At 50.9% G+C, this 21,637-nt stretch overlaps 8 protein-coding genes across 8 annotated transcripts; 7 read left to right on the forward strand and 1 right to left on the reverse strand.

Annotated features, from left to right (window-relative positions):
• Window positions 1–1,465: 1,465 nt before the first annotated feature.
• On the forward strand, window positions 1,466–1,792 carry Z518_07947 (uncharacterized protein; the record flags this gene model as incomplete). Its single annotated transcript, XM_013413690.1, has 1 exon — window positions 1,466–1,792. The coding sequence occupies one exon, from the start codon at window positions 1,466–1,468 to the stop codon at window positions 1,790–1,792; it is 327 nt and encodes a 108-aa protein (XP_013269144.1).
• Window positions 1,793–2,331: 539 nt separating this feature from the next.
• Z518_07948 (uncharacterized protein) lies at window positions 2,332–3,537 on the reverse strand (the record flags this gene model as incomplete). Its single annotated transcript, XM_013413691.1, has 1 exon — window positions 2,332–3,537. One exon carries the CDS (start codon window positions 3,535–3,537, stop codon window positions 2,332–2,334), a length of 1,206 nt encoding a protein of 401 aa, XP_013269145.1.
• Window positions 3,538–4,684: 1,147 nt separating this feature from the next.
• Z518_07949 (uncharacterized protein) lies at window positions 4,685–7,468 on the forward strand (the record flags this gene model as incomplete). The annotated part of the gene is made up of 1 exon (XM_013413692.1): window positions 4,685–7,468. One exon carries the CDS (start codon window positions 4,685–4,687, stop codon window positions 7,466–7,468), a length of 2,784 nt encoding a protein of 927 aa, XP_013269146.1.
• Window positions 7,469–8,643: 1,175 nt separating this feature from the next.
• On the forward strand, window positions 8,644–9,123 carry Z518_07950 (uncharacterized protein; the record flags this gene model as incomplete). The annotated part of the gene is made up of 1 exon (XM_013413693.1): window positions 8,644–9,123. The coding sequence occupies one exon, from the start codon at window positions 8,644–8,646 to the stop codon at window positions 9,121–9,123; it is 480 nt and encodes a 159-aa protein (XP_013269147.1).
• Window positions 9,124–11,170: 2,047 nt separating this feature from the next.
• On the forward strand, window positions 11,171–13,621 carry Z518_07951 (uncharacterized protein; the record flags this gene model as incomplete). Its single annotated transcript, XM_013413694.1, has 1 exon — window positions 11,171–13,621. One exon carries the CDS (start codon window positions 11,171–11,173, stop codon window positions 13,619–13,621), a length of 2,451 nt encoding a protein of 816 aa, XP_013269148.1.
• A 712-nt stretch (window positions 13,622–14,333) lies between these two features.
• On the forward strand, window positions 14,334–17,150 carry Z518_07952 (uncharacterized protein; the record flags this gene model as incomplete). Its single annotated transcript, XM_013413695.1, has 3 exons — window positions 14,334–14,363; window positions 14,427–14,927; window positions 14,985–17,150. The coding sequence occupies 3 exons, from the start codon at window positions 14,334–14,336 to the stop codon at window positions 17,148–17,150; spliced, it is 2,697 nt and encodes an 898-aa protein (XP_013269149.1).
• Window positions 17,151–17,804: 654 nt separating this feature from the next.
• Window positions 17,805–18,575, forward strand: Z518_07953 (uncharacterized protein; the record flags this gene model as incomplete). The annotated part of the gene is made up of 1 exon (XM_013413696.1): window positions 17,805–18,575. One exon carries the CDS (start codon window positions 17,805–17,807, stop codon window positions 18,573–18,575), a length of 771 nt encoding a protein of 256 aa, XP_013269150.1.
• Window positions 18,576–18,868: 293 nt separating this feature from the next.
• On the forward strand, window positions 18,869–21,007 carry Z518_07954 (uncharacterized protein; the record flags this gene model as incomplete). The annotated part of the gene is made up of 3 exons (XM_013413697.1): window positions 18,869–18,938; window positions 19,257–19,461; window positions 19,522–21,007. The coding sequence occupies 3 exons, from the start codon at window positions 18,869–18,871 to the stop codon at window positions 21,005–21,007; spliced, it is 1,761 nt and encodes a 586-aa protein (XP_013269151.1).
• Between the last annotated feature and the right edge of the window lie 630 nt (window positions 21,008–21,637).

Below are 21,637 nucleotides of genomic sequence, written 5' to 3' on the forward strand. Positions count from 1 at the left end.
GGGAGTTCAGGATAACAAAGTGAGTCTGTCTATTCTGTAGGACACCAGACTAGCGACTGACGAAGGTTGTGTGAGGCTATTGAGGGCTTTTTGCAGCCGTTCTCCGTTCCTCGGCGGCTCATTGATTGCTTCCTGAGAATGGACCGGGCGTTGAAAGATAATGATTGTGGATAAATGGCATCTGGCGCGCTTGTCCACCTACTTGATCACAAAAGGCAGGACGAGATATGTTGTGCTTTAATATGGCGACTAGATCAGACACGCTTTCAAGTTGCTCCCTTTTTGACTTAACTTACGAGTCCTTTGGAGCCTCCTCTAGAACAGGCGAAAATAGATCACTCGCTTAACTGGGTTTTGGTAGCTGCCATAGTTTCCGAACAGATACTGTTCTGTGAGGGAGTATTCCATGATTTTCTTCTTTCAACAATCTTCTCAAGTGCAAGGAGCAGCTATCTTGAGCATGTTGCATTTGTCCATTTCCCCTTCCAGCCTTTATATTGCCCGAATCTGATAGCACCTTTGTTTTTTATAACAGCGACATACGTTTGGAGACGCAGTAGCAAACACGCGAGGACGGAAAGCCCTTACGTTCAAGGCACAGCCGGGCCAAAACGTGTTCCAAGACAGTGAAGGCGCCTACATTACATTTGGAAAGTACGAGGCAACGGCAACGAAGTTCGAAATACGAAGAAAAGGCAAAATTTATATCAATTATTAGATGGATAATGCATACCAACGAGAATCGAAAGCGCGGTGCTTTTCGTGAGATGTCCGTCCTATTGCAGAAGTTGGCCGAAGGACTTCCGACGCTAAGAAGTATGTTTCGATTCAAGAGATGGGGCTGTGTTTCACTCACGGAGATGGATACTTGCCTTACCTTCTGTCTCTTCTCTCTCGATTCTTGCGTATCTCATCCACACACCCAAGGGATCACACACACATACACACACGGTGGAACTTCATAAGAGTCGCATCAGCCTTGAATGTTCCGCTTCTGGAAAGCCTCTCTATTTCGTGGTCGAGAAGAAATAGCCTTCTCAAAATGCCAGGGCTCTCCAGCAACTAAGTCGTTTCTACTAGGCAATCCGTCCCAGATGGATTCGACGCCGAGATCGCCTATACACAACGCCTGATCAAATTTGGCGGGCGACGAGGTGAAGAAAGCGCTGTGCAGGACTTTATATTCCGGTAATTCGCCGACATGGGGTATGCGCCGATGAGCTCCCAAGCCACATTGGAGCAGGCTAAGCTCAGTCCTACACATTCCAAGACGCTCTGGGTGTGCGTAAGCCGAACTCTCAAACTGCGCCGTGGAAGAGCCTGATTTGAATGCTCGCGTCAATGTCGTGCCGACGGGGCCTGTTGATCTCTGGATCCACTATCCGTATAGTGCGCACATCGAAGGAGGCCGCGCTACGGCCGCGGGAGGGCGGACATGTGAGCAGGCAAGCACCCGCCAATTTGTATGGCACTGGATGCATTACAGCATTTGGGTCTGCAGCCCGCCTCGGAGGTGATTTTGGAGTCGGTGGTCGAGGAGCAGTCGACGGGTAACGGCACGTTGATGACCCGTCTCAAGGGATACAAGGCAGACGTCGCGTTGATTCCAGAGTCCGAAGGAGAGATCCTGGTACGAGCAAATACTCGTGTCTTATGGTTCCAGGTTGAGGCGCGAGGAACTCCTGTGAATACGAGGGGGATGGGGACAGGGATGAATGCTGTCGACGCGTTCTGGAGAGTGATTGGGGCCCTTGAGGGAGTTGGAGGCAGAATGGAGCCAAAGAAGAGTTGAGTTGGCGCAATTTGAAAACGAAGAACGACCCTCTAAGTATGATATCCTCGATTGACTTGCACTGAGCAGATCTGAATGTAGCCATGATGAATGCTGGGGATTGGGAATCTTCTGTTCCGGCATGATGTCGTGTTGATTGCCGAATTGCAATCTATCCTGGACTCAGTGCAAAATCTGCTGCTGATGAAATCGAGAAAAAGTGGGCAGATATCGCACGCGGCGACCTTTTTTTTTTTTTTTTTTTAAAAAAAAAAAGTAGAATCCCCTCCGAAAGTCATCTGGAATGGCTTCTTCTTCGAAGGATACGTATTTGAGTCTGGTACTGAAGCAGAAACCACGCTCCGACGGGCTCACCAGCATGCGACTGGGGATGAACTGAAGATGTTTACGACAGTCGGATATCTCGACACAAGGGTTCACGCCCTGTACGGTATGGTTTCGGCCTTGTATTACGGGCTTCGAATCACCACAGCAATTGCGTTATTCATCGCCAAATGGTGTGATCTGGAGAACATCAATATGGAATGAAGGTCGAGCATTCAACTGGATTGTGGTGGGGAGGCTTGACCGGCATTCTCTAGTACAGGCAAATCAATATCAATAACAATGGGCTTGTGAAATTTTTTACCTCCCCGGTGAGGCCAGTTCGTTGCCATGAATGCAGCATTAACAATGCAAGTCTCAATCCTCCCTTCACGACCTGATATTGCTTCTCGATCAGTTCGAGGGCTTGAAGCAGGACCTCCCTGACCCCGGGTTCCGGTATGCTTCATGTCGGCTGCTCCGACAGCAGAGATAATAGGACGATATGACTTCTCGAATTCAGGAAACGGCGGCTGAGGAGGTGCTGGAACGGCGGGCAGCCGGGCTTCGCTGCCTTGAAGATTGCTCATTATTACATTGTCAGCGGGTATGTCGCTCTCGTCAGCTTTGTCACAGAAGGGTGGCGTCTGAGGAACATGGCTCCCAGCACATCCATCATTCTGTAAGGCCATGGACTTGACTCTCGAGGTCAGATCAACGGCAAACTGTTTCTTACTTTCTGACCGAGGATCTTTCCAATGTCGGACAGACTGCTCCTTGAATTTGATGTCTGAGGAAGACAGGTCCCAAGTAACCGCCTCGACACCATATGCTTCATGAACGTGTCCGCAAACGAATAATCGGGGACGAACTCTCCACAGTGCCTCACGAAGTCTCTCACATCCCGCAGCTCCACGTGTGCCATATTCGTCTCGATGGAATTTGGCTGGAGTATGTGTCACCACAATGTCTGAATCCAAGGGAATTTGATCCCAAAGCCGGGATGCATTCTCTGGTATATACCCAAAAGCCCAGAATCCTTTAGCGGGAGAGTATGGAGAGCCGAATACCTTGAGCTTCGTAACAGCACCTCCTTTGTAAGTGATCTGAACGTCCCTGGCCTCATGGTTCAGGTAGACGATGGATGGATCCGCTTGAAACAAGTCGATACAACGCTGGGGATCTTCCATCCTCTTATTATGGAAAAAGGCGCCATATTGCTGATAGAAGGGGATGTCGCAAGTAACATCGTGGTTTCCACAAACAACGATTTTGAGCTGGAATTCAGTTTGCTGAAGCCAGCTGATTGTCTTTTGCAGCTCGCTGTAGGTCCCTTGGTTAGTAAGGTCACCTGCATGGATGAGAATGTCGCCCGAGGGCAGCTTGGGAGTTTGATTGTGGGTATCCGAAATGCAGACAATTCGTGCTCGCCTAGTGGGCATGATCATTGTTGATAGTGACGATACTCCAGCGAAGTGATCCTTCCAATGTGTTGATCATGCATAGGATCTTACGGACACGGCAGCTCAGTCATCACTCCCTTGTATCTGTCCAATACGGATCTTTTTAGTGCTCTTTCCACCAATGTCTCTTTCTAGGTCATTCCCCCTTGGGATTCATTAGACCTGTTTGCCCGATACGTAGGAGTGTGTAGGGTAGGAAGGAATGCTAACCGAGTGGAGAGAAGGAGGGGTATTTGTGCGACGGCGATAAAGAGAGATTGGGTTCAACTGCAAGAGGGGGGGGGGGGGGGGTTGGGGACCTTGCATTAGATCCAGCGTTGGCGACAACCCTTCCGGCCCGACGCAACGCTAACAAAAGATATATGTGGAAGTCATATTGACCGACTTCTTTGGCAATCGCTGTGTCGACGAACGGGTGGCCCAAGCGGGATAGTTTGATGGAGAGACAACGGTCGAGGCGTCAATCGGCAGGACTCTGGGCCACCTCGTTATCTGGAGAAGTTGAAGTCAGCGTCTACCATCAACACCAAGAATAGGATGTGTGAGGCACATAGGTGATCTTGAACCTTTAATCACAGGCTAGTGCGGCCAGAGAAGGGAGAGACAACCCGGCGAGGCCTCGAATCCCAAGATCAGGGGCGTTGACTCCTCAAGGCTTTTTCCCTGCGCCATGCTTGAAGAGGACATGGCGGCAGGGTCTGTAACCGTAGTGCCCCATTCGACGAGGAAATCAAGCCAGGTCATTTCCTCTGACGAGTCGAATCATATTACCTGCCTCAGCAGCCGGGCTCGAGAGGCGTCTCTCCTTTTGTTGCTCGAAGTAATCACATCTCATCGTGCATGGCGTCACAATTCTTCCGACCGTCCTAGTTGCTGGGGATGAGACTAGTTAAGTAGAGAGGAGAAGAAGCAGACCAGACCACACCTCTGTATCTACAAGGAAGAGAATGCAGCGCCGGTCTCTCTGCCCGTAAATAATCGTGTGCACGCTGATGAGGGAGAAACAAGTGTTGAAAGAGCTCTTGGGCCCTTCTTTAGCATACCCTCACCATTGACAAGCGAGGCGGGCTAGCAGGGATGCACCAAATCAGCTCCTAAGCTTCCCAACCCACCAACCGAACAGCAGATGGCCTCCAACTGCAACTTCAACAACACGTCTCTCTCTGCTTCAGCTTCGCACCGCGTCTTCGAAGTCGCTCCTCTCACCACATCTACCACTCGACCTCTTCCATACTATTCTCTGTATTCCTCCAACTCCAGTCATGATCTTGCATTGCGTGTCACAGATGTATTTCACTCTCGATCATCTTACCTGCATTGCTATCCAGCCTCGAACGCCCCCGAGTCCAGTCCCCGCCCACCTCTGCGTAAGAAGCCCAAATTAACTTCCACCTCTTATGATACCAAAACACAAAACCATTCACTGCTCCCTGGCATGCGCAAATTGGACAGCATACCGAAAACCTCCAGTGTCCCTTCCTTCCACCTCTCTCTCGACAGTGGCGATCCCAACAACAGTCGACCTACCACCCCCTCGCAGCGAACCCACTTACATCTAGTTCAGCGATCTCCCTCGCAGAAAAGGCCGCCTGCGTCGCACAGCAGCTACGGCGTCGAGACTACCTGTGGTCCGCCACCTTCGTATAGCACCCAGCGAACTTTGTCGCAGGACAGAATCCGCCTCGATCGGAATCCTGGTCCGAGGGCTACAAATAACACATCGCGCGATTCGTCACCTTCCAAACCTAATGATCCCGCACCAGGCCCCCAGGCTGTTGTACCACTCCCTTCTCCCGTAAAGCAAGACCTCACGATTCCGTCAAGTACTGATTCTTCGGCGGACGAGACCAATATTCAGGAAGTCTCGAGTCCCGAGACGGGAGATTCACAGAGCCTGCTGACCCCAAATTCGACAATGAGCAAAACTCCAACCACGGCAGCCGATGCTGTCGATGTCCAAGAAAAGGAACACTCCGATACAGAAAGATTGAAGCCGACGACACCAGACGAAGAAAGTAAAGGTTCGAGCGGCGATGAGCGAAAGAGTGAAGATTTGTTTTTGAATATTGCAAAGGCGGACGTGTCACGAGGGGGGTTAGCACCATCAAAGACGGACAAGAGACGGTCACGAATCTCACTCCCTTTCTTTTCTAGTACCCGACCCTCCACCGGGTACAAGTCTTCGCCCATCCAGGAGCGATTTGACACATCGAGTGTCTCTGGTCGATCCGAGGCTCTAAATTACTATAGTAAGCGGGCGTCTCTCGGACAGCACGTGCCAGGTGCACTGTCACGGGCATATCCTCAAGATAGCTCTGTTCGAGATGAGCCTGCTACGACCCCACGAGAAACGCAGAGCGTTCACCCCGGCGAGCTTCCCCGGAGGGCCATGTCGAGGCGATATTCAAACACAAACACGAATACCAACACAGAACCTACACGACCATTTCCCCGGCCCAGTACTGCTAGAAACAACCGTCTTGTGTCGGACTCGACATTTCTTGATCGCCCTAGGCTGGCGGATCATAATGCGACCGAATCGACCATCTCTACAACCGCCCCGTCGACTGTCTGGGATGAGCTGGACGACCTGAAATCTAGAATTCGAAAGCTAGAACTCACCGGTAAGATACCACCCTCCTCGGCTGCGGCGATGAACACGTCCGATAGACCCAAGACGGCGACCACGGCAGCCACAACCATGTCATCTTCCCCAAAACACAAGCCAGCAGCAGCTCAGTTGCAATCCGCAATTGAAGGGATTCCATCTACCGTCCACCCGAATCTTCACGAGGCTCTCGGAAATGCCAAAGCTGTCGTCAGCAATGATGTGTACCAAAAACTGCAAGCCACCGCACAGGATGCACTGCAGCTGTCTATGATGATGAATCCAGAAGGATACACGGGAACTGGGAGCACCATTGGTCCGTCATCAGTTTCTGAACGCCAGGTACGCCGGCGAACAGAGAGCATGTGCAGAAGTTTGACAGAGCTGGCCATTGCCATTCTGGCCGACTCCAAAACAGCACCATCTTCCGGGGCAAGACCTACCAGTCGAGACGCTCATCCGCCAGCTCCTACAAGTCTCCGTAGCCGTCGATTCAGCAACGAGCCTAATGACAGACCTCCAGTTACCTCGAGAGTGCAGTCTCGTTTAGAAAGCCGACGGACCAGCATCCCGCTCGGAACCACGTTGAACTCACAAGCGACAACACCAGAAAACACCTACCAGACACCGCCTACAGCGTTGCCTCAAATCCAAACGACCTCATCATCTCGGTTGGGACGCAGCTCTGCATTGATGCGAAGCAGAAGGACTCCGGGGTATTTAGATGGGACTACCGATGACGAGGAAAGCAGTCCTTCTGTGCGGCCAGTAAGCCGGGCCATGACGGAGGTGAGCACGTTTCGACAATTGGCACGGGATCGAGCTGCGTACTCGAGAGAATACACCGCTCAACACCCCATGCCTCAACACCCACTTTCTTCACCGCCCGAGACGACTACCGTGACGAGGAGCACGATGCCCGCCAATATAAGTACAAATCTGGTATCAAGACGAAAACATGCGTCTCCCGCCACTAATGTGGGGACCCAGGAGAAAACTCCTGTGACACCCAAAGAGCCGTGGGGTCGGATATCGATTATCCCTGCCGCCTCATCCAGTCCCATCGAAGCCACGCCAGATAGTCAGGCAAGCCTTCGACCATCTAATTCAAGGAGGAGTTTAGGGTTTACCAGCAGAATCACCAGTGTCAGCAATCGATTACGAGCGGCCAAGGCGGAGCGGAATGCGAGTCTTCGAGAAACTATAGAAGGACGGGGAACGAGGGAGATTGCACCATCAGGACAGGAATTGGATAATATGGCAATGGAGAGACAAGGGTCTGGCCAGAGCAATGAATCGTGATCACGACATTCTATCAGTACTTGTATCATACCTCGTGTTCCAGGGAGTCGTCTTGATGCATTTGTTTACAGGAACTCTAGAAATTGAAAGCGGGAAGATATCCCGGTCTGGAATAATAGAGGACCGTTGATGCCCCCTTCTCGTGGCATTGTCTGACGGATTTGTATGGGCGTTTGTCTTCTGTCCTCAGCCGTGTGTTGTTTTAATTGGCAGAAACATGGTAGATGTCCGATTGACGAAACCCGCAATGCCTCTGCAGGACTAATGAATTTTGTCCAGGCGTCCAGGGGAAGCCACGCACGTGTGGTTGAAATTTTCAGCATTGCGGCCATGGCAGAATCAGACAGCAGCCAAACGGATCCACCGCCAGGAACGGAGGGGACCACAGTGCGTAGTATAATCATGCCACAGCCTGCGCCCGGACGATTTATGACTAACTGATAGCACAGCGTTGCCGAATCTTGTACTGCCTGTGGCTCCCATCTCGCGATTTCTGTGCTGAACGCCTGCCGTTGTGTCACTGTAGTTTGGTGTCTGGGTGGGAACGAGAGGACCGCGCAATCGAGGATTTGGAGCAATAGCAATTGAGCACATTAAACAATTGTCCAGTCAGAGAATGAGGACCCTGCGAGTGAGTACCTTAACCTCCCCTTACGCTGTCAATACAGGAACACGGTTCTTTGATTCGCTCCGTGATGTCGCAATCACCAATGGAGATGGCATGTGTATGCTGCTGCTCTCCTCCTGCCACGATATAATACCAAGGCATGAGGCATTTCCACAATGAAAAATTCTCTGGCAAATTTTGATTCACTCTTCAGTTCTTTTGCTCGGGTAATACCCGTCGAGTAATGCTGCACACGTAAGACCAGGAGGATCCATCTGTTTTGTCTGTCTGTTCTGAGAACTGCAACTGTGAAGAGGTTGGAGATAATATATCATTTGAAACGCCGTGACATCAAAGGATATCCTTGTTATGTACAACACATCCACGCGGCGGCCTCCACGGAATACTTCGACCTCGCCTTTCGACTTCGACATCTCCTGCCTTTCTGTGATATAACTCTTCACTGTGCCTTTGGTACATCACATTCAATTCTTTTCTGACATCTTCCTGTCCATCCATATCCATCACACCTGTTGTCCAACCCCCGGTTCATCCTCCTGTACAAGTCATGGCTTCGTTCAACAAACAGTCCTCCGACTCTCCTCCCCACAGTCCCCGGTCCATGGATTCAAATTCCAGCCGATCAATTGAGAGAAAGTCATCCTCTACTTCTTCTGCTCATTCCATCTCACCTATCTCGCCTGGTCTCGCTCCCAAAGTCCAATTAGTTCCATATGCACGAACGGCTAGCTTCGATGTCTCCTTTTCAGATGCCGAGCGAGAACTATTAAACAAGGCCAACTTCGACGCCTTGGATCTGTCGTCCAAGGATTTTGACTTTGAAGACATCTTCACGTACGACAAACCCCAGAAGAAGTTGACCAAGGTTGTTGAGGTATCCAGACCAACTCGGGACTACCGAGACTGGTCGAATTTCTCCTTCAGTCACTACTCGGCCGCCATAAGTGCTCGGACCAAGGTGAACAAAGCCAAAGCCGGAATCGGAGAGTTGTATGTGAAGAACAAATCCGACGCGCAGAAGTACTGAATAAAGAGGAGGAAGACTTTCCAATCAACGATGAAAGGGACGGATGGTTGTCTAAGCGTCATCGTCATCAACGATGAGATCAACCTGAGGCACCCATCATTGGGCTCCACTTTGAACCACAGCTAAGGCTTAGGAATATGAGCATAGCATATTGGGATGGCATTTTGGGCAAGGTATTTTGCGGGCACGGCACAAGAAATGTCAAAAAAGTCGAAAGGCGTCATGGATGCGAACCCAAGGTCATTAAGCCAGGGATGGAAAGATTATTTCGGGATACGAGAGAAGGATCAAAGGAGACCCTCAAACCCCAGGCTAGTGAGGCTCTCGGCTGTGTGATCTCCTCGCGTGAGCATGCCCTATAATTAGGTAGGCAATCATAACGAGAGATCTTCGTGTTTTTGCCCGTTTTTCTTGACACTCAGACACGAGGTAGCCACGAGGACATATATGATGACAAGATGGCCCCGGGTGAAGGATATTATTATTCGCATACAAGTTAGCGAAAAGTTTCCAAAGAAGCGAACCAAAAAAGGGGTGTAGCTGCTTGTTTATTCCGAGGGTTGTCCCTTTTTGTGTGAACTGACGGTACCTCGAATGGCGCACGGACTGGGCTCGTTTTGGCGTCCTGTAGCAATCTGAAACGCAGTGCAATTTGCTGTCGCTATTCAGAGCCTCATTAGCTCTTTTCCATACCTAGCTGCCGCCCAAGGCGTCGAGAGTTCAGTAGACGCCCGGTGAATTTTCCCCGACGCAGCAGGATGGATCTGAATACCTTCGAGACTATCGACTGAAGGCTGAATCTATTGAAATCCGCGGCAGGCGGATTGTTCGGGAAAAGGACATGGCAGAATACATCGAAGCTGAAGGATTGGGGGAGGATCCAGGATGGTTAAGGTATTGTTCTGCTGGCCGCCGTCGATCGTCTCTCGAACCCTACGGGTTGGGGTGCAGGCCAGAGAGTGGCTCAATGGATGCGCGCGGCAAATTTTTCCAGGCTGTCAGTGGCTTGAGTTTGCTATTCATAGTATCGAAGTAGCCATGGCATGGTTTCAGGATCGAGGCTCTGCTCCAATGGCAGCCGGAAGACGTGGCCCCTCGACTACGCGACCAAATGTTGGACCATGTCAGCAGCCAATTTCATTCGCCTGTTGCACATCCACCGTCCAAGCGCCGGCGAAAAGATGGGACTGAAGGAGAGGAGCAGAATTAGGGCCAGCATTCTTGGAACTCGGTACGCCTCAATCGTTCAATCAGTTCATTCATTCACTGACTGACAATTCAAGGACTTCTTCTGCTTCTGCCGCTGTTTCTGCTCCTGTAAGTTTACTCCCAGTTCCCTCGTGGCTGGCATCCATCACCATCCCCGATAGTCTCTATACACTATCTACGTACATCGAACCTTCTTGACCGGGATACCTCCACCCCAACAGCAGACCTCCCTTCTCGTTGACCAAGAACCACCCCGCTCCACCATCTTAATCCTCTCTGGTTCATCTGCTGGCTCATCATTGCGCCATCCCGTAACTCTGGACCAAGTCTCTCCTGCCAGTGGTCCACTCCGCGCTCCCGCTCGACTTTTTTCTCTCCCCTCCCCCGTCGCAAATCCACATTCAGCTTGCCGCTCTGCCCTTCTCACTCCCGCTTCTTCATAATTGCCGCCGGCTCCTTTCTTGTAGACACGAGGTCGAGCACTATCGAATTGCGTATGCGCGCAATTCGTTCAAGAGGAGGGAATTTGCTGCGCTTGTGGTCCCAAATCCGTATTACGTCCAGATTCTCTATGTGGAGCATTGAGGATAGCAAAGTCTGACCTGCTCCGCCGGACACTGGATACGCGCTCAATCTGAAACTGTGAGAGACCTCCCCCAGGGCAGGCATTCATCTCGCTCTTGTCGCATGCGCCGCGGCAACATTTACTGTTCTGGTTTGTTTTGACTTCGGTGCGTCTGTCCCCAACTCCTCTCTTGTCGTCCTTTTGTATACAGAAATCTTCGAATCTGTTCGGTACCATGTTCGTTGTTGAGGACATCCTCAGGCATACGGCAACATGGTGCAAGAGTTTGCAGACAGTGCTGACACCCATCATCGCAAAAGGTCCTTTGACTTGGCCAACAATTATCAAAACGTCACGACATTACGACGCTCTATTCGCCATGGCCAGCCCTCATCTGTTCTTTCAGTAGACTGCCCCGAAGCCGATCCTGCTGCCCCGTCTACCAAGAGACGACCGGTCTTCCAGAAATATTCGAATATGCCGGTCGAGGTCGGCTCGATAATGTCAACGCCTTTCCCGTCCTTTATGTCTGTAGTTGGGCAAGCCGATGCGAGTATAGCCAAGGATATGGAAGATTTGCCTCAAGCGGACTCGATACACAGCGATACGCAGATCCTGGTCACAGATGCAAAACCCCCTCCGGAACGATCTCAACGCTCTGCTCAGTCCTTACATCACCGTGATAGTGTTACCTCGATCACGACTTCGTCGACAGAATCATCACCTACGACTACGAACTCCACCTTTGATTCGCCGTTAATAACGGATTCTTCACCCTCCTCCTCTCCGGAATCTGCTACCTCCAATCCTCCCGTTTCACCGTTTAGAACCATTATGGTGAAATCTTCGCTGGACCAGACACATAACTATCCGCAACAAAGGTTTCTGCCGACAGAAATCATTCATGGGCCACCGGCGCGGCCTGGGGCCGCCATTGTTGACAGTTCCAAGAATGTTAAGAATCTATCATTGAATATGAGTGCCGTGATTCTGCCCCGTCCGGCTACCTCGCACGGCTTTGAGACTTCCCAAGCTTTTTCCGCTCCCACATCGCCGATGAAGGACACGCCCAGGACGGGGCGGAAGAAACCTACGAATCTGACCATTCGGACCCCAGGTTTTCAACAATTGACCTTTAATCGGGCATTAGACGTGCCCCCCACGCCCAGCTCGAGGCCATCGTTGCATCATATGCAATCTTCACCTGCCCTGGCCTCGCTGGCGTCTCCTACTAAACCACCAGCTCAAGGTCTATATCTTCATCTTCCTGCTAGTGGTACTATTCACTCGGGTCCTGGCTCCGAGTCGAGCAATTCCAACCAGTCGGGGACCAGCGCTCTTCCCGAGTTAAAAGAGGAGGACGAGTTTCATCCCCAACGATCACAAGAAACTCAAGAAAGAGGATATCATAAAGGACCTATCCTGATCTATGAGAGTGGCGTTTATTTGTACTTGGAACCCACGGCCGAAGAAGCCAGCAAATTTGATACCGTCATCAATGTGGCCAAGGAAATCAGATGCCCTTTTGAATCGGACGACTCGAAACGGGAAATTCAAGAGCCGCAAACCGCCATTTCCGAGATGTCTTTCAAGTCAGCTTGGGAATGGCCACAACCAAATGAAATACCGACACCTACCACTCCGAGGCAAAGTTCTTTTCAGCCGAAGACACAGCCCGAGTATTTACACGTACCATGGGATCACAATTCGGAAATATTGGAGGATTTGTATTCCCTATGCCGACTAATTGATGAAAGAATACAAACGGGAAAAAGGGTGCTAATACACTGTCAGCTTGGCGTTAGCCGGTCAGCCTCACTTGTAATCGCATATGGCCTCTTCAAAGGGTATCAACCAGATTTTCATTCAATGTACATGAGTGTGAAGCAACGAAGTCAATGGGTTGGACCGAACATGAGCCTGATCTATCAATTGACGGATTTCAGGGCGAAGGTGGTCAAAGGCGTGTATGGTGAACATTCATATCATCCATCACCGAGTTGGTGGAAGATACGACCCTCGAGTCCACCAGTCACGGACACACCGATTGCGAAACAGTCTTCGTGGCAGCCGGTGGAACTAGATAATGACAAAGCTAAAACATCAGCTGCTGCAGGCAAGGCAGTTTCACCTCCGTCGACAAAGCCTCTTCCACCTTTGAGACTGAACAAGGCCCTTCCGCCGGTGCCTCTATTTCCCAAGAACGAGCAAATCCACACGATAGCTACACCGGTGAAATTGAGTCAGATCTTGGGAGGCATTGCGATGCAAGGCCCTAGACAAGAAACGAAAACCGAGCCTGAGATCGCTATCGAGTCACAATCCCAGAGCGTATCACCGCGCCCTCTTCCTTTCCGCGAACATTTTGATGTCGAGGCACCCTCTCAGTCACCGCCGAATCCCTCCAAAACCCCCAAATTAGGATTGGTGACCAACTCGCCCAAGATGGATCTTGCCATGCAAGATATACCCGAGACTCCTTCGGCCTTCTCACCTCGTGCCACAGAATTTATGGCCTCGCCATTTGGCATCAAGGCGGCAGGCGACCTGGCCGTCATCGGCCACGGGAAAAGGCCAACGAAAGGATTACTGCTTCCACGACAAACATTTTCCTCGACTTTCAATGCAGCAGGCGATCAGATACCAACACCATTTGATCCGAGGAGTCCCCATCAACAGGGCGAGGCCCCGGAGATTCTGAGAAACATCGACGAATTCTTGTAACTAGCTATGTGCGCAGGGCAGCGGAGCATTGTTTTTTTTTTTTTTTTTTTTTTTTGGGAATAATGTCTAAATAGAGGGACATTGGCGCATCTTTTGAGCATAGCATGGCGTTCTGGGGAAGGGAGCAAAATCATTGGAATGACAAAGCATGGAAGGCTCAGGAACAGAACAACGACTGGCCCGAGGACTGGCTTGAAATTGTACAATTAGTCATGAAGGAATGTGCTTAATGGAGCAGTGACAGACCTGCTCAATCAAAAAGAGCATGCATGATTATGGATTGGATGAGAAATGGCACCTGTATTGTGTCAGGAAATGGTGATGGTGATAAAAGACAAATCATGTCTTCCAGGGCTAAACAGACAAAACTGTGAAATGGAGAAAAAAAAGAGACAAGACGAATGGTAGTATTCTGACGAAATCTACTTTCCGGTTTCGGTCACCACAGGAATATCTTGCTATGTGGTTTTCCCTGAGCACTGTAGTAGCCGGACAAGTGACGATGAGTTTGATCTGACATAGACTTTTTGGTTGCAACGCCTTGTACCGCACTCCAAAGATAAATATATTTCTTCCGCTACTTCACACATTCTCACTGGTTCACATATCTGTTCCCTCTCTATCGAGAACATCCTTCGCCTTCGCTTGGATTATGAGCTAACTCTGCGCGCTTTGGCTGGACACCACGTCGTCTAGCACGACCCCCGCCGAGATGGCAATGGAGCGCACTCGCATCGCGAAGGTTGGTCAAGATGCCGACGGCCCTCTTGCGTGACTCTAGCTAATACTGACCAACTCCTTATAGGTCGACGATGTCACCCTGTCGCGCCGTGGTGAACAGGTCAAAGGCGCCCTTCATTTAACGCCTCATCATATCATCTTTGTACACACGCCCTTTCCCTCCAAGAGCTCGAGCACAACCCCCAATGGCAAGCCTCCCCGACCACGCGAGCTATGGATAACATATCCCATCATCCAACAATGTACACTACGCACGAGTCCCACCGCCTCTCGTCAGCCGAGTTGTGTCCGCCTCCGTTGTCGAGATTTCACGTTTGCCTGCTTTTACTTCATCGATGACCGGAAGGCAAGAGATGTCTACGACAGTGTGAGGGCATGGACCTGCAAACTGAGCGGAATCGAACGGTTGTACGCTTTTACATACCAGCCTCAAGGACCGGAGAAAGACGTGAACCCTAACGGTTGGTCATTGTATGATCCTGTGCGAGAATTGAGAAGAATGGGTGTTGGTGATGAGAGCAAGAAGTCAGCCTGGAGGATTTCCACAATTAATAATGACTATGCGGTGAGTTATTAATGTCGTGTTGGAGCTGATCAGGGCAAGTCTGACCAGACTGAATAGTTTGCAGAAACGTATCCTGCCGTGCTCGCCGTTCCTGCTTCGATCTCGGATAACACTCTGAACTACGCGGGTCGCTACAGATCGCGAGCCAGAATACCTGTGCTTACGTACCTCCACCCTGTCAATGACTGCTCTATTACTCGCTGCTCACAGCCCCTTGTTGGAGTTCGAGGAAACCGAAGTATCCAAGACGAGAAGCTTGTCGCCGCAATATTCAACACTACCCGGGCTGAACGACCACTCTCTGCTTACAGTTCCCCTCCGCCTGAACGTGAAGAATCCAGATCCAGCAAAGAGACGAGCAGCTCTATTACTCTAGAGGGAGACCTTCCACAAACAGCAGACGCTGAAGCGATTGAAAATGCGGTCATGAAGAAACTTCGAGGTGACGATGAATTGTCGTCAGGCTCAGACGAAAAGAGACCCGTGGTTTACGGAGCTCAACAGCGAAACATGATTGTTGATGCTCGTCCCACCGTCAACGCGTTGGCGATGCAGGCAGTAGGGATGGGCTCCGAAGACATGAGCAACTACAAATTCGCCAGCAAAGTCTATCTCGGTATCGATAACATTCATGTCATGCGAGACAGTCTGCAGAAAGTAGTGGATACTCTCAAGGACTCGGATCTGACTCCTTTGGGGCCCAATCGAGAGCAGCTGCAGAAGAGCAATTGGTTAAAGCATGTCGCCAGTGTCTTGGACGGAGCTGGATTGATTGCTCGCCAGGTTGGCCTTCAACACAGTCACGTCATGATTCACTGCAGTGATGGATGGGATAGGACGAGTCAACTGTCCGCTCTCAGTCAGATCTGTCTGGATCCCTACTATCGGACTATAGAAGGGTTCATCGTCCTGGTCGAAAAGGACTGGTTGAGTTTTGGTCACATGTTCAAACATCGCTCTGGATTTCTCAACTCGGAGAAATGGTTCCAGATTGAAAATGAACGAGTCGGCCGAGGAAATGAAGATGTGGATGGAAAAGAGCAGAGTGGAGGAGCTATGGCTGGAGCTCAGAAGACTTTTGAAAATGCGCTTTTGAGCGCCAAAGGATTTTTCTCCAACACCAAGTTCAATGAGTCTCGAGAGTCGGTCAACGTTGACTCAGATGTAGATGCTGACTCTGAGTCCCAAGCCGGTCGACGGATCGTCTCGGGCAGTGTGAAAAAGGACAAGGAGAAGATGATCACGAAGGTCAAGGAAACGGCTCCCATCTTCCACCAATTCCTCGACGCAACATATCAACTTCTATATCAGTACCCCACGCGGTTCGAGTTTACCGAACGGTTCCTCCGACGCCTTCTCTACCACCTCTATTCTTGTCAATATGGGACCTTCTTACTCGACAGTGAGAAAGAACGCAAGCAAGCGAGATTGAGTGAACGAACCAGGAGTGTGTGGGACTACTTCATGTCTCGCAAGAAGGAGTTCTCGAACCCAAGATACGACCCGGTGGTGGACGACAATGTACGTGGCAAGGAGAGATTGATCTTCCCCAGAATAGAAGAAGTTAGGTGGTGGAATGAGTTGTTTGGACGAACGGACGATGAAATGAACGGCAAACCTCTGCCGCCACTGCCACCTCCCCCATCGGAAGCTCAAATCAACGGTTTGAGCGACGTTGAACACATTGATACCGAACTGTGGACGCCGATTCAAACATCTGTATCGTCGCCTGTGTCCAGGGTTAGAACCCCGGTGAACTTCGGTGTTGAGACCAATGAGGAGAGCACGGGTTGGAATTCTTCCCCCAGGCTTTACGACCCTGTCTTGAGGATCCAGTCGCCGGTATCATCTATTGGCGCCGGTATGAGCAGTTCTGGGTCTCCCAAGCCAAAGGATCCAATTTCAAGGACGCGAACACCTGTTATGGCACGACCAGACCCAAAGCCGGTGGCAGCGCAAGATGAGACCCTGTTTGCCAGGCTGGAGTCGGCGGCAAAGGTTGATGAATCGAATGGAAGCAGAGAGGACACGACCGTGACTGAATTATCACCAGCCAATCCGGACCGAGTGATGACACACATTCCAGAAAATTCATTAGACTCATTGTCAGAAGATCTAGACCCACTAGGCATTAGTGAGGTTAAGGACCACGTGTCACAATCCAAGCGGGCACAGACGGCAATGGAAAGGCGACGAGAGCACATGGAAATGTTAATGAAATGATGACTTGGGGTATGGAGGGGGAATGAATGCCATGCGCCCGGCGGTAATGACTGGCGACGGTCGTCAGTACTGGACCTGCCAAAGATCCCTATTCTGGGATACGGGATTAGGTGCAATGATGCGAGGATGCAGCGATGTGAGGCTATTTTGGAGCCCATCCAGCCCGCTCTCAGGATACAGATGTAACTGTATTTTGCTTGGACTGAATCTGCCAGCATTGGACGTGAGACTCTACTTGCAAGGCTTTACTCTCTGTACGGAATAAGGCTGTGTGTCATGCGGCAAGCTCCTTGGCAGTTTAAAGACTTGCCGCTTTTCCTCTCCTCTGCACTCACCTCGCCGCCCACGCGGTCGTTCTCATCGTCTCTAAACCTCTTGTAACCTCTTGCTAATTGTAAGTCTGCACCTGCCATCTACCACCATCTGCCGTCCCCATGCAACCTTTGCGTCCCAGGCTTCCACCATGGCATCCTCGTCCTCGTCCCCCAAAACATCCGCCTCTCCTCTATCCGAAACCTCTTCGCCGCCAGGAGCCATGCCTGCAACCCTTCGCTCAGAGGGGCGAAACGTCCACATCTACGACTTGATTGAACCTGACATCGAAATTGGCGGCCTACTCCTCATGCCGGTATCACAAATGCAAACTTCTATGCCATGATAGAGATCATTATCATATTTGAGAGCCCCTTCTTTGTACAAGATGAAGAAGGAACGGAGATTGAGAAAGACGACCATCCACTTCAACCTGGAAAGTATTACATTGTTTCTGCCAATCCTCTCCAGCTTACCAACGAGTCACCCATTACCCGAATGATCAGTCAAGCCAGCGGACCCCGTGTCAAAGCCTTCCAGGAGGCCGTTCGTTCACGAGATCGTCAATGTATCATATCCGGGAAACCTGTACCTACGTTTGGTGGGAAGACCTTCTGGGGTGGCTTTGAGGCTGCGCATATTTTCCCACTCACCAAAGAAGATTACTGGAGAGATCACAACTATGGTCGATGGATCACAATTCAACCAGCAGAAGGAGGATCTATTAACTCAGTACAGAATGGAGTATTACTCCGCTCTGATATACATGACCAATTCGATGCATTTGACATCTCGATCAATCCGGATGACAACTACAAGGTTGTAGCCTTTAGGCCGATAGGGGAAAATATTAAAGGCAAGCATCTTGATCGGGAGTTATTTACTCGCCCTGATGGGCCTGTTGATCAGTTTCTACGATGGCACTTTAGGCAGGCTGTCCTAACGAATATGAAGGGTGCTGGAGAGCCGCGCTTCGAACATGACTTCCCGCCTGGTTCTGATATCGTTGGTGAGATACTTCGGGGTCCGAAGGCGGGTGAAAGAATGGAATTTGAGCTGTTCAGCCGTCTCAGTGCTCAAATGGAGTTGTTTCCGTCGGCAGGTGAATATTAGGTTGGGGGTTGGGGGGCAGAGAAGGGGGAGGAGAGGGGGTCGACCACTAATGCAATGCATAGAAGTTTACTTTTCTACGCTGTAGGAGTACAAGAATACCAAGTAAATACTGATTCCCTAGGTGATCTCACCCGGCTCGCGCTAGCTGGGTGAGTTCGGGGCAGTCTTGGCAATACATGAGACAAATACTTAATGCTGCCGTCATTCAACTTAAATTCAACGCGATTGAGAATTCTGGATGGACATTTGGTCCCCTAAAGCCATCCTGACCTGATATTTAGGCATTCGTGACCATGAGAAAGGCGTTCAAAAAGGCTTTCCAAGACCTCAAAGATGTCGTCGAGGGCAGGGATGAATCTGTGAGTATGTTTGATTTTGGTGTTTCCTTGCCTCTCGTATAGCCCACTCGGTAACTCGGATGGTCACAAATACGCGAAGGATCAGTTCAATGAATGACTTTGACCTGCGACCGGGGGTCGTTGTGGCCCTAATAGAGGTCATGTGTGATGGTGGTGATGATGATGGTGCTGGTTGCTGGGCTTGAGATGGACCCGGTCCCATCATACAACGTGCAACATACAAAAAAGGGACAGAAGGCTCGATGAATGATTTCTCTCAGTCTCAAACTCTATCATTTCTCCGTTATCAATACTAGAACTGACCCCATCCACGCCATCACAGCTTCTTCCTCACAGCTTCTCCCACCTCTGCCGCAAGGCTCCACATCCTTCCAATATCCTACTCGTCCAACACCCAAAGACATCCTTCGCTATCGATATCAACATGGCACCAACCTAGGCAGCATCTTCATCCTAGAACAATGGCTTTTCGGAAGCATGTACGACCAGGGAGTCTCGGGAAGCAGCGAACTCGATGCTATCGTGTCGTGAGTCTCCCAATGATGTCTTTGTCTCTGACATAATTGAATTGATCATTCCATCCCCAGATCCATCAACGCCCGTGGTCTCGACGAAACCCGTCGGAAATGGGAAGCTCACTGGGCGAACGCCTTGACTGACGATGACCTCCACTGGCTTGCACATTCCGCCCATTGCAACAACATCCGCTTGCCAATTGGTTATTTCACCTTGGGTCCAGCTTTCTGTGCCCACACCGCGTTCGCCATGCAACCCGCTCAGGTCTACATCAACGCATGGACTGCAGTGAAATCGCTCGTGGCACGATGCTTCGCGCATGGGATTGGCGTGCTCATTGACCTTCACGGAGTCCCTGGCGGTGCTAATCACGAAACCCACTCCGGCACTAGCAGCGGCAAGGCTGAACTTTGGGGAAACCCCTTTAACCTCGACCTTGCGACTCGGTGCCTATTGTTCATCGCCGATGAAACAATCCGCGACCCTCAACTTGCCGGCGTCGTGGGGATTCAGGTCTGCAACGAAGCTATCATCGATCCTCCCGGGATGTACGAGTGGTACAACGACGTGATTCAACGCATCTCAGCCATGGACGTCACTTTGCCCGTGTACATCAGCGACGGCTGGGATCTGGGGCGAGCCACACGCTTCACCAGAGCCTACAATACTATTCACGGGCCGATGAAAAGTCCTGTCATCGTCGACTGTCATAAATACTACACGTTCGACGAGAAAGATACTACACGTTCCCCTTACGAAATCATTGAGCAAGTCAAGACCGAACTCCACGAACTCGACTCTAGTCTCGTTGGCAATGTATTTTCTCACCAGGCCGCCGTGGGCGTGTACATAGGAGAGTACTCGCTCGCGTTGGCGCCGCAGACATGGGGCCGAGCACCCGCAGATCAAAAAGACGAGCTTATGAAGCAATTTGGTAACGAGCAAAGTCGGACCTGGCAACGCAAAGCGGCCGGCTCGGCCTTCTGGACTCTCAAAATGGAGTGGATGCCCGGCTGGGGGTGGGGATTCAAAGCATCAACGGACAATGGACAGGTCGCGCCGCCGAGGAGTTTCGCGTTCTCAGTCAAGGAGGTCCGTGAAAAATTGGCCCTCGCCGATGAGAGCAAGAGTCGACTCCTCCAGGACGCTCTAGCGGGGCATACGCATTACTGGGACAACACAAGCCCTGGCGCCTATTTCGAGCACTGGCGCTACTCGGACGGATGGGAGATAGGCTGGAGAGACGCGCGAGACTTCTTCGTCGCACGGCTGAATGGGTTCATCCCATCTGCTTTGGGCCCCGGTGGTACTTCTGCTCCAAGCTTCGGTGCTGATGTGGCTACTATGGATGGCGCGAGCACCAATCACGAAATCCCAGCCTCCAGTGTCGACGAGAACCTGAAGGTCGGCGCAGACGTTATTGGCGCCCTTGACCTTTGGGTCCTTCGCCGTATGCGTGGGGAGGGCGTCGCGGATCCCCAGACATGTCCGTTCGGGTGGGAGTGGGAGCATGGGTTTCGAGCCGGTGTGAGGACATTTAGTGATGTGGTTACTTGATACGCGTAGTATTGAGGGGGGGAGGGAAGGTGCAGTAGAAACGTAGCAGACGGGAGTGAATACATATATTCCCAGAAACCCGGTCTTTACCTTTAATTCCCAGAAGCATTGCACTGTCACACCCCGATTTCCTCGATGGCTCTCTGGTTATGTAGGATCTCCCAGGCCTCCTGTGAGCTGGACATTTGTGGAATTAACAAGTTTTTCCCCTTAGCCTAAGCAATCCGAACTCAGCATCTCGTCTCTTCTTGTAGTTGACCCGATGTGGAAGGAACAATTTGGTGTGGGCTACTCAACCGCTACCGCATTAGCATCACATATCGGTATCGAGGAAAGTCCCTCATCATTTTCCAATCCCACTCAAATACCAAACTGGCCTTTTCTCCAAAGTCACAGGGCCCGGATTCGCATCTGCTTGCGTATTTGGCGTGGCTCATACTAACCTCCCTCCTTTCTAAACTCACCGTCAATATTCGTTTGCGGGTCCGTGACGGAAGCGGCAATAAATCCATTTCTACCTCAGGAGGCGGCGTTCGATGAATGGCGTGTACGCACTCTGTACACGATTCCACATGTCGAGATTCTTTATCCCGTCGGACAAACTCCGCAAAGCTCGCCACAAGATTCCCA

Source organism: Rhinocladiella mackenziei (assembly GCF_000835555.1).
Source record: "Rhinocladiella mackenziei CBS 650.93 unplaced genomic scaffold supercont1.6, whole genome shotgun sequence".
NCBI lineage: Eukaryota > Fungi > Ascomycota > Eurotiomycetes > Chaetothyriales > Herpotrichiellaceae > Rhinocladiella > Rhinocladiella mackenziei.